We start from the raw sequence: 12077 nt of genomic DNA, 5'->3' as shown, positions 1-12077 counted from the left end.
AGGGCTAAACATCTCTTTCTCTTCAATAAGATCTTTTTGCCTTCATAGGTATGAAAAGGTGTTTATATTTACACAAATATTTAAATTGCATAGAGTTGTTTTTCCTATAGGTCTGTCAATGAAGTCTATATGCTTTGTTAAGTTAACAAATGCTTACCTTTCAAAATACCAGTGGAAATAGTGCCAACTGCCCTGGCATTAAGTGTTTCTCTCTGAGGCTGATGCTAGAGGCTGCTGGACTCTTGTTAGCATACACAGAACGGATCCCCCACACCATTTGTGATTCAGCTCACCTGTCATACCAATGACTTTGCATGTTTCTGTGTGGCCAAGGCATATTATTTTGGCATCAGGTAAAGGGAGAGAGGCAGGAATATCCAGGTGATGGCAAAGAAAGAGGAGACACACAGGGAAGCCTTTGAGTTCAGCAGCTGTAGGTGACTCCGCCTTTTAATCTCAGAGTCTGTAAAGGGAGAGAAAACAGTTCAGGGTTATAGAGGAAAAGCTGGATATCTTCTTCATATGGCTTGTTAGCAAAGAAAAGTACCTGAAATACAGAGCAAGTTGTTCCTAATGCAACTTGTACCCCAATTTGGGGCCAATGTTGTACCTCATTCTCCACCTTACTGTCACTGGCTTAAAAGCAGAGCTTTCCCTTTCTTCAGAGGAAGTTCCATTCTGTGGTCCACTCCAGTGAGCACTCAGCCAAATGAATAACCATACCAATAAGAGATTGTTATTACTTACCAAATAAAGAAGAGGCTAAACAAACAGCCGTGGCCAGTCCTTGGTTTCAGACACATTTTTACCCGTAGGGAGTGACCTTTACGTGTACTGTGTCATTCACTTTTGTCATACTACTACAAATTGATGAGAAAGCAGTGTTCTCATTTTGAAGTAGAGAAATGTAGAAGTGAAGGAGTGAAATTACTCTTCTTTTACTCTATTCCCTCCCTAGCCAGTCCAGTCTCAACTCATTTCAGCTCTGACACCTACTAGTTGTGTGACTTTAGGCAAGTTGCTCAATCTGTACATGCCTCAGTTTCTTCATCTATAAAAAAGAGCTAAAATAATTATAATCTACTTCATAGGGTTCTTATGGGGATTAATAAGTTAATACATGTAAAGCACTTAGAACAGTGCCTGGCACAATAGTAAGCACTCAATAAGTATTATAAAAACAATAGTAACCTCACTCAAGCCTAATAAGCATTACTCCCATTAAACTGATCGTTTCCAAATCCACCTCCTTAGCCTGAACTCTGTCCTGAGTTCCACGTCTGGATTTACAGTTGCTACTGTATATGTCAGTTAAAAACATAATTATTCAGTAAATATTTTTGAGCACCTACTGTTGGGGTTCAAAGGACTCCGATAAATAACACCCTCTTCCCCAACTGAGTTCTCAACCAATTAAAGAGTAAGACAAAAAGTGAGGCAACTGGAAGACCAAAATATCACCTTTATTACTGATAAATTTGATAATAAAGGATGAAACTTTGTCTGCAGGCAAGTGGTCTGCAGCCCAGACTTCACCAGCGACAGGTGGCACCAGACTAGGGCAGGCTTCCTCCTGCAAGGGCAAGATTCTACCCCTGAAAAACTGATGGCTTGGAGGAGCAGAGTAGAATGTATACTTCCTGAGGGTTAGCTAGAGAGAAAAGGAAAAATAAGGAGCTGAGCTACTTGTGTTCAGCTTCTCCTACTAAACTCACCAATCAGATAAATTAATTCCTCCTTTTCTGGGGAGGAGTGAAAGAGAGGAGAAGAGAGAGGAGTGAAGGGTTACATTGGTGGGGATTCCTTCTTGTGGAAGGAAATACATGGAATAGGGATGAAGCATTCTCCGTAAAACTTATTGTATGCTGGGCAATGTGCTAAGCACTGGACATCTCTTCCTATGTACACAGTGGGCACTTTCAACTCAACATCTCTAAAACCCTCATCTTCTTTCCAAACATGTTGCTTCTCCTATGTTTTCATTTTTTGTTGGCAGCATTACTAACCTCCTAAACAACCTGGGTAGAAATATCAGACCCATTTTGACTTGTTCTTTCTCTTGTCTTTCACATTTGTGTCACCAAGTCCTGTAAATTATTTTCTTCATTAACTTTTGATTCTTTCCCCTTTTCTTCCCATGGCCACTGCCCCAGTTAAGGGCCTCATAATTTCTCCACTGGACCATTGACATAGGTTCCTGACTTCATACCTTTCTATTCTATCAAAACCATTCTTCTCCTTCAAAACGCAGCTTGAACTCTGTCTCATCTACTGAGCCACTACAGTCATAATTAACAACTTTTCCGCTAGGCACCATATCTACATGTGATTAACTTCTCTTATGACAATTGTGCTATTCATTTCAGTATTTCATGGGACTTAAAATTTGCTTTGGACCTATTTGGTGCACAATACATACGTGTTGAATGAATGACCAAAATTAGCAGTATAGTCATAGAACACAGGATATAAACACCCTGGCCTCATAAAATTGTTTAAAAATGTGTATAGAGTACCTACTTTGTGTATGGCAAGAAGGAATTATGTTATTTTCTTAATTTTGAGCTATATCCTGTTACCAAAAGTTGTATTTAGTCCTACTATTGATTAATGGAACACTTGTTCTGATGTATCCAATAAGCATGTATGGCAAAAGAATCTGCTCACTGAATAAAAGGTATGCTCAATCTCTTTGGTTTGTCCAGTTATTGCCCCTTCTATTAGAAGACACTGGTTATACAGGAGGCTTTTTATTGAGATCTGAACTGAGATACTGTTGTTAACACCTATTGTTTTAAATGCCCACTGCTTCATTCCCCCTTTCTCTTCTGGGAAGGCCTTCCATTAGGTACCACCTCATTAGTCTAGGTGTGGGCAACTGACCCAAGTTGAGCCTTTCTGGGAATGTAGAATATGAGTGAGGGATTGAGGTTCAGTCTGGTTACTCTCTTGAGTGAAAGAGACTTTTAAAGGTAGGAGTTCTTGGTAACCACATTCTGCCCTATAGACTGAAACAAGAGAGTAAATAAGAGAGTAAATAGAGAATGAAGAAGAAATGAGAAACAGAGAATCCCAATGGAATTTAAGTTCCTGGTTTCAGCTATTCCTGAAGCTAAATTGCACTTTCTGTCCTTGGTTCCACAAGACATCCTAATACTCTTTTAATAAATACCCCTTTTAGCTCAGGCTTATTTGAGTTGGTTTTCTGTTACAGGTAACTAAGATCATTCTAACCAGTACAGTCACCAATTTGTTCCTCAGGATGGTGGAAGAACTCTCTCTTTCCATATGTATAATTTATTTTATTTTATATATTTATTTATCTATATGTATCTTTATTTATTTTTTTGGTGAGGAAGATTAGCCCTGAGCTAATCTCCACTGCCAACCCTCCTCCTTTTCCTGAGGAAGATTGGCCCTGGGCTAACATCCATGCCCATCTTCCTCTACTTTATATGTGGGTCACCTGCCACAGCATGGCTTGATAAGTGGTGTGTAGGTCTGTGCCCAGGATCTGAACCTGCGAACCCTGGGCTGCCGAAGCGGAGCATGTGAACTTAACCACTACGCCACTGGGCAGGCCCCTATAATTTTTTTTTAAATTAGATACTTTTTTTTTTATTGTGGTAAAAAACACATACCATAAAATTTATCATCTTAACCATTTTTCAGTGTATAGTTCAGTAGTGTTAAGTATATTCACATTGTTGTGAAACAGATCTCCAAAACTTTTTCATCTTGCAAATCTCAAACTCTATATCCATTAAACAACAACTCCCCTTCCTTCTCCCTCCCACTTAGCTGCTGGTAACCACCATTCTACTTTCTGTTTCTATGAATTTGACTACTTTAGATACCTCACATAAGTGGAATTATGTAGTATTTGTCTTTCCATGACTGGCTTATTTCACTTAGCATAATATCCTGAAGGTTCATCCATGTTGTAGCATGTAAAAAGATTTCCTTCCTTTATAAGGCTGAATAATATTCCATCATATATATATATATGTATACCACATTTTGTTTATCCATTCATCTGTTGATAGACATTTGGGATTGCTTCTACCTTTTGGCTATTATGAATAATGTTGCTATGAACGTGAGTGTGTGTATATCAATTTGAGACCCTGCTTTCGATTCTTTTGGATATATACACAGAAATAGGATTGCTGGATCATATAGTAGTTCTATTATAATTTTTTGAAGAACTTCCATACTGTTTTCCATAGCAGTTGCACCATTTTACACTTTCACCAATGTGCACGAGGGTTCCAATTTCTCCACATCCTCACCAACACTGTTTTTTTTGATAGGAGCCATCCTAATGGCTTTGAGGTGATATTGTGTTTTTGATTTGCATTTCTCTGATGATTAGTGATGTTGAGCATCTTTTCATGTGTTTGTTGGCCATTCGTATATCTTCTTCAGGGAAATGTCTATTGAATTCATCTGCCCATTTTTTAATTGGGTTATTTGATTTTTTTGTTGTTGAGTTTTAGAAGTTCTTTATGTACTCTGGATATTAACATCTTATCAGATAAATGATCTGCAAATATTTTCTCCCATTTCATTGCCTTTTCATATATATAATTTTAAATAAAAAATAAGCCAATGAAAATATTTATTCAGTTAAATTCAGCAAACATATATAGGGTACTTACAATGTGCAAGGTATTCTGCCTGGTACTAGAGTTGATTTGACAGCAGTTTTCTTGACATACCCCTTTCTCTCCAGTTTGAATTCAATTTAGCCCCAGGAGGGATGGTCTTAAAAGTCATAATTCAGTCTGTGTATTTTCTTGACACTAGCTCAACTGTAGGTTTTGTATGCACTAAAGCACTGCAGGGAGACTAGGGTGCCAGTTCAATCTAGAGCTTTCAGGTTAATCCTGGACTAATATTAGTGGGTTCATGAGCCGGTCCCAGAAGGCTTGAATAAGACAAAGTCAGACTTTAAAACCTTTAGTCTTCAAATTGAAAGCCTTCTCAAAGGCGGGCTAGAACCAAACTAGTTTTGGGGGGCTTGGGATTTAGATCATCAGCTGAATATATCAAAGATGTCAAATAATTATCACTTCCCCGCTGCTTCATCAAAGCAGTCCTCCTGAGTTAGACAGGGCACAGAGTCCTAAACATTGCTTTCTAGGCAACCACTCCCTATCAATGAGAAGGCATACAAAATGAAGCCTAATTGCCATCTTTGACCTATATGCCATAAATATTGTTTTGTGTTAGTCTTCTCCTTACATAATGTAATCCCAACTGGAATTGTCATCAAGCTCTCAAGGACTCTAGAGCTTTCTGTGCCCTGGTACATAATATATCTGATAAAGAAATTAGATTTTAATTTAGATTTGATTCTCACTCTAATAAACCCATACAAAAAGGTAGAGGAACTCACCTGTCACTTTGATATCCCCTGTGGCTTTGGCAATGTTGTTCTCAATCATACAGGAGTATGTGTTGTTGATCGTGACATTGTAGAGTACAGACACAACCTTCATGGTCACATTCTCAGAGTTCAGCTCAAAGCTGGTGTTGGAGACTTCTGAGAAGTTGGCTCCCTGGTCAACTTGGGATGCCCAGACCACTGTAGGCTGGGGGAACCATCGGGGAGCCTCACATCGTAAGCTCTCTGAGCTGGCATTATAATTCACATTCACCTCTGGGATGCTGAAGGCTGCAGAGTTGAAGGTCAAAAGGGGCAGATGTCAAGGTCAGACAGATAAGCCAACGTAGACATTGAAGTGCTAGGTCTTAAAAACAGTCATTTCCACCAATGAAGTGACTCAGTACTTCCCCGGTGGGCTGTCCATGTATGGCCCATTGTATTGTAGAAGCAAATAATGATTTGCCTGTAGTATTGCTATACATCACCACCCTTTGGCCAATATCACAAACTCTAAGGACCTAAGTTCTAGGTATAATTGTTACAACAGATGAATTTCTCTGAGTAAGAGGAGTTCCAGGGATCACAAAAAAGTTTATCCCTTAGGGAAATTGAGCATTTTCCCAGGCGCCTGTGGAGCCTCCTGGATTTTATGTATTTTTCTGCCTGGAGGATCAAGTTAGGGTGGGGAGGGAGAGGGAGGAGGAAGAAACAAACAGCATTCACATGTCAACCACAGAAATTCCATACCCAGGCCTTTGTCATCATGGGGATTTGGAGTTTGCTTGGGTGGAGACTGCCCAGCCCTGGTATTCAGGGATAGAGACTGGTATTTGTTTTGTTCTAAAATGATTCTCCTCACTGGAGAGGTCACTGCATTTTGAAAGACTAGATTCCTCCTCTATCTAGACAGAGAGACACTTGTGGAAAAATGTTAAGGCCTGGACTTTTGACTGTAAAATGCTTATTATGCCAAAATGGCAAGATACAATTTATTAATTTATTTAGCATCTTCCTTTTCCTGGGACTGTGCTGGTGCTGAGTGAGTGGTGAAAGGAAAGCCCTTGCTTTGTCCTTAAAGAGCCTGCTGTCTGGCAGGGGAGATGAGACTCGCTTGGAGCAAGCAGGAAACAACTCCTGGGAGGTGATGTGGGAAACTGCATGCACATCACAATGATCCACCATTTATTGAGGATGTACCCTGTGCCAGGTACCGGATTCCAGACATTATTTCATTTGCTCCTCACAATAGTACTTGGGATATCTGCTATTATTCCCCATTTTTAAAAATAAGCTTTTAATTTTTGAATAATTTTACATTTACAGAAAAGTTGCAGAGATGGTACAGAGATTTCTTGTATACTCCTCATCCAGTCTCCCCTAATATTAACATCTTAAATAACCATGGTGCATTTATCAAAATTGAGAAACCATCATTGGTACATTACTATTAACTAAACTCCAGACTTTATTTATATTTTACCAGTTTTTCCACTAATGTCCTTTTTCTTTCCCAGGATCCTATCCAAAATACCACATTGCATTTATTTGTCATGTCTTCTTAGGTTCCTCTGGTCTGTGACAGTTTCTCAATCTTTCCATGTTTTTCATGATCTTGACAATTTTGAGGAGTACTGGTCAGGTATTTTGTAGGATGCCCCTCTCTTGGAATTTGTCTGATGTTTTCCTCATGATTAGACTGAGGTTGTGGGTTTTGCAGAGGAAGAAGACTGTAGGACGTAAAGTGCCCTTCTCATCATATCACACAAGAGAGTGCATGCTATCAACATGACTTATCACTGATAATGTTAACTTTGATCACCTGGCTGAGCCAGTGTTTGCCAGGTTTCTTTGGAAGCTGGACTTCACTAAGCCTAACACACCCTGAGTGTGGTGGTGGTGGGGAAGTACTAAGCTCCACCGCCTGGAGGGGGAGGGCCTAAATACATTATTTGGAATTCATCTGTAAAGATTTGTTTCATCTCCCTCATATTTAAGTAAGTATGGACTCAACATACTTAGAGTTACAATTTAATGCTATATTGTTTATTTTTTTGTTCAAATTGTTCCAGCTTTGCCATTGGAAGCCCTTTCGGTTGGCTCCAGTGTCCCTTTGACATGACTCTATTAATCCCCATTTTAAGATGAAGAAATTGAGGCTCAGCATGGTTGCCTTGCCCAGGCCACTGTACTTGCCTAGGTCCGGCTCTAGATCTGTCTTCAAACCATTACATACACATGTTATGAGTTAGCCAAGAAAGGCCTGCACACACTAGCTTCGGCTAGGAGGCCTCAGGATATTTTCTGCCTGTCCTTCAAGCTCCTCTCCACTGCCAGAGTCTCCACAGGGGCTTTCTAATCGCTTTCCCCTCTATGCATTTGGATGTGATCTCTCTCTTCCTCTGAATCCCCAAATCACTCTATTTATATTTCTTGTAAAGAATTTGATACACTTTACCAATTATTATAGATATTTACATATTTTTCTTATTCCTGCCCCAACCGTCAACTCTATAAGCTCTAACTCTTTGAACTCTGCAAGAGGAGGGACAATCATCTTTGTTTTCTTAATCATCTTTTTACTCTTCAGTATCTCTCTGACTCCCTTGTACATAAATTCAGAAAATGTGTTAAATTGAGTTGGTAAGGAAGGATGGATTTCATTGGGGGAGAATTAGTGAGTTTATAGGACAATATTGTTTTGATAAATTCCCTTTTTAACTTCTCCTAAAATGGGTTCTGTTGTCATAAGTCCCTGGAGGTACTGATTGCAGACTTGGGCTAGGGCCTACTTAGGACAGAAAAGTCTCAGGCCTTATTACAGGCTTCTTTTACTAGCAATACCAGAGGCTACCATAAAAGAGACTACATTTATTTTGGCAAAATATTTCAGGGAATATACCTGAACATTCAGAAGAGACTAGAGTCCAGAACAAAAGATTTTAAGACCTAATATTGTATATAGTGGGCTACTTTTGGAGATGGTGTGGGTCTTGGACAGCAAGGATGGCTGCTAGCAGAATTTGGAGGGTCTTTGTCTGATACTAGTTCCTCATGAACATAAGATGATATTTCATCAGCAATCCATGCTTTTAGCCTCAAATATCTTTTGGCGCTTTCTTTCCCTCTCTTCAAAATAACTCACCTCCGGTTTTGTACTCAAGGTTAGCATTCCCCTTGCCTTTAGAAGTGATGATGTAACATTTGTAGGTGCCAGCATCTGCGAGTTGCACGTTTTTTAGCCTCAGAGAGGCATTGCCAACTATTACTTGATCAGCAAACACTGCTGTCCGGCCTCTGAACATTTCGTCCTGGTCTGACAGGTCATCTTTGCCTTCTTTGAACTCATGGACCAAGCCCATAACACCTTCCTTCAGCCACTGTATCACAATATCAGAAAGTTTGATGTCAGGTTCAAAAGTGCAGCTCAGGATTCCATCCTCTCCGATGTTCCCAGCTGAGGTGAGAGTAGTGACTGTGATAAAGTATCTCCCTGCAATTCAGGAAGCAAGGGTCAATGCCAAGGAAAGCTCTGGAACTTGTACAACCAACTCTTCATTACTAAAAGCCAAACTTCTTTATGGAGCCTTCTGTAATAAATTAGAAATATAGAAGAAAAGGAGAGGCATAAATAAGGAAGACATAAGGGGCCGGCCCAGTGGCGTAGTGGTTAAGTGCACGTGCTCCGCTTCGGTGGCCCAGGGTTTGCAGGTTCGGATCCCGGGTGCGGACTGATGCTGCTTGTCAAGCCATGCTGTGGTGGTGTCCCATATAAAGTAGAGGAAGATGGGCATGGATGTTAGCTCAGGGCTAATCTTCCTCACACACACACAAAAAGAAGATGTAAAAAGAATAGAAAGAACAGGAAGATGATAGTCTTGATATCTACAGCAGATCTGCCATACATGATAGCTTTTTGAGACCAAGCAACCCAAACCTTGAGAGGCAGCAAGAGGAGAACATATTAAACTTGGAATTTTTTTTTGTGTGTGTGAGGAAGACCAGCCCTGGTCTTCTATGCCCACATCTATGCCCATCTTCCTCTACTTTATATGGGACGCCGCCGCAGCATGACTTAACAAGCGGTGCGTCGGTGCGCGCCCAGGATCCGAACTGGCGGACCCCGGGCCCCTGCAGCAGAGGCGTGCACTTAACCACTTGTGCCACCGGGCTGGCCCCTGGACTTGGAATTTGAAGATGAGATTTCAAGTCCTAGCTTTGTCTCTTAATAGCCGTGTGACCTTGAATAAGTCATGTAACCTCTCTGGATCTCGGAAAAATGGAGGTAATGATATCTGTCTTATCTAACTTAAAGGGTTCTTGTGAGGATCAAAGAACCTCAAAGAACCTTGATTTGCAAACTGTAATTACACATTGTTATAAGGTATGGTTATTCTCAGTTAATCAGAAGTGGCACAGAGTGAAATCTCATGTTAACTAAATGTGGCTAGTAATTCTGAAGAATGCTAAATTCTAAAGTGCTGTTACTTTTATCTCTATTTGAATGATGAAGAAACTAAGGCATAGAGAAGATAAGTGACTTGGTCAAGGTTATAGTGCTAGCTATAGCATAATGAAGAATGGTACTTAATTAAATTGATTTTTGGCCTAAGATAGAAGCCACCTCCACCTCTCCAAACATACCACCAGTAGAAATATTAATTATGGTGCCAGCCATGTCCACTGCCTCTTCCCCACTTGCCCAATAGATAGCCCACTCGGTCAGTGAAGGATTGACCAGCTGTTCTTTTCACACTGGAGGCTGCTGACTGGGGAGGCCTATAGGGGTGATTTAATTAACTAAGTCTTCTTGAGAAGCGCCTTCTGTGGTTTGGATGTGAAGCTAAGGAGAGGATGGTTCTTTGAGCCCAAGAGGAGAGCAGAGCAGACACAAAGAAGTGTGGAGCAGAGACCGTGACAGAGAAAGATGAAGAGAGCCTCGCATCCCTAGAGCTGTTTTAGATCCTGAGAGTTTTCAGGTCTAGTTCCTGTTCCAATCTCTGAGTATCCTTTAAATAAATACCTTATATTAAAATGGTCTGCACAAACTTCTCTTTCTTATAGCCAAAAAAGTCCAACACGATGGAGCACTTTTCAACTGGACTTCTTAGCTTCCTTGTTGAATACCTGCCTCTCATCCTTACCTCCATCTTATCTATTTTTACACGCATTAATCTTATAGGTAGACCTTAAAGTACAATCTAAACATGTCAGTTTTCTAATCACTAATCTTCCATGGCTCCCAAAGGGTATGGAGAAAAGTTTAGACTAACCAGCATGGCCTTCAAAGCTAAATACTGCATGGCACATAGGAAATGCCCCATAGATATTAGCTCTTATTGCTACCTTTTCAGCCTCATTTCCCACTGCATCTTTTCATGGTCTATACTGTCTATGTATATCAAGTGATTTACTGATTTTCTGCTTTCAAGGGAAAAATACCTAAGCAAAGCATACTTGCTATTTTTAAAATATAAGAGGTAGACATTATGAACATAAGGATATCCTTGGCATCTTGCCTCTTCCAGCCTATAAGGGATTGGAACTGCCCAACTGGCTCCTAGGCCTTTATAAAGTAGATGAAGGTTATGGACAAAGGACAAAACTGAAGAAGCTAAGCTAGATGGATTTATATTAGAAAGAACAGAGATCTATGGATGGAAGAAAAATTATAGGGAAAAAAGTGGCAGAGAAAACAAAGACGTACACAGGCTGGGTTTGGAGAATGTTTTGGAGGCTTTGGAGTGTGGGAGGAAAGAGACTTTGGAGCAGTTGCTATGCATGGCTATTCGTGTGGGAGATTTTGGAGAGAAATTATTAAAGAGAACAGTGTAAAATTTTGCCATGTAATATGAATGCAACATACCCCATCCCCTGCCATGGCATTTTCTTGAACACTGCTTTAAAGATTTAATTTGCTTTTAAATTATTTTTACTGGAGAGACTGATATCCAAGACATCCCAGGCTAGTACTCGTTATACAATTATACTATGCATCTTCACACCCCTGTTCATCTTGCACCCACAATTTATAGTTCCTTCCTCTCCTTTATCAGCAGTTATCCAAATTCTACTTATATTCAAGGCTGTTCAGATGGCAGCCCTCGCATGAAACCCTCTTTTGATCTGCCAAGACAAAATCAATAGGGTCTCTCTTTACTCTCCCTTAACACTTGCCTTTGCCTTTATTATAGCAGCTGTCTCCCTCTACCTTGTCTCTAGTCTATCTCTGGCACTAATTTGTAAGGTTTTCAAGGGCAGAAACTGTCTTAATCGTATGTGTTTAAGTCTTATAATGCTGTGTTCTTAATTTTGTGTGTCAACATGACTGGGCCACAGGGTGCCCAGAAATTTGGCCAAACATTCTGGGTGTGTCTGTGAAGATGTTTCTGGATGAGATTAATATCTGAATCAGTAAACTGAGTAAAACAGATCACCCTCCCTAATGTGAGTGGGCCTCATCCCATCGATTGAAGACCTGAATAGAACAGAAAGGCTGAGTAAGAGGAACTCCTGCTGCCTGACTGCTCTGAGCTGGGACATCAGTCTTTTCCTGCCTGCAAACTTGAACTGAAATATTGTCTCTTCTTGGGTCTTGAGCCTGCCAGCTTTCAGACACTATTGGCCCTCCTGGTTCTGAAGCCTTCCGACTCAGCTTGCTGGAACTAAACCATCTGGGTCTTCAGCT

The 12077-nt window shown here is 40.4% G+C and overlaps 1 protein-coding gene across 1 annotated transcript; it reads right to left on the bottom strand.

Moving 5' to 3' along the window:
• Nucleotides 1-299: 299 nt before the first annotated feature.
• Nucleotides 300-8792, bottom strand: VTCN1 (V-set domain containing T cell activation inhibitor 1). The gene is made up of 3 exons (XM_014779976.2): nucleotides 8535-8792; nucleotides 5402-5680; nucleotides 300-463 (listed from the first exon to the last, which is right to left on the bottom strand). Exons 1-3 carry the CDS (start codon nucleotides 8749-8751, stop codon nucleotides 339-341), a joined length of 621 nt encoding a protein of 206 aa, XP_014635462.2. The 5' UTR covers nucleotides 8752-8792; the 3' UTR covers nucleotides 300-338.
• Between the last annotated feature and the right edge of the window lie 3285 nt (nucleotides 8793-12077).

This window comes from Ceratotherium simum, chromosome 2, assembly GCF_057802395.1.
Source record: "Ceratotherium simum simum isolate JZ-2026a chromosome 2, ASM5780239v1, whole genome shotgun sequence".
Classification (NCBI taxonomy): Eukaryota; Metazoa; Chordata; class Mammalia; order Perissodactyla; family Rhinocerotidae; genus Ceratotherium; species Ceratotherium simum.
This window is presented reverse-complemented; position numbering and strand designations above follow the sequence as displayed.

What these genes read in the sequence shown, in the direction of transcription:
- VTCN1 (XM_014779976.2), bottom strand. Translation starts at nt 8,751, where the DNA reads ATGGGCTTGGTCCATGAGTTCAAAGAAGGCAAAGATGACCTGTCAGAC. An exon ending in CCTTGAGTACAAAACCGGAG is followed by an intron (nt 5,681 to 8,534) that starts GTGAGTTATTTT and finishes TCAACTCTGCAG; the next exon opens with CCTTCAGCATCCCAGAGGTG. An exon ending in AGGGGATATCAAAGTGACAG is followed by an intron (nt 464 to 5,401) that starts GTGAGTTCCTCT and finishes CTCCCTTTACAG; the next exon opens with ACTCTGAGATTAAAAGGCGG.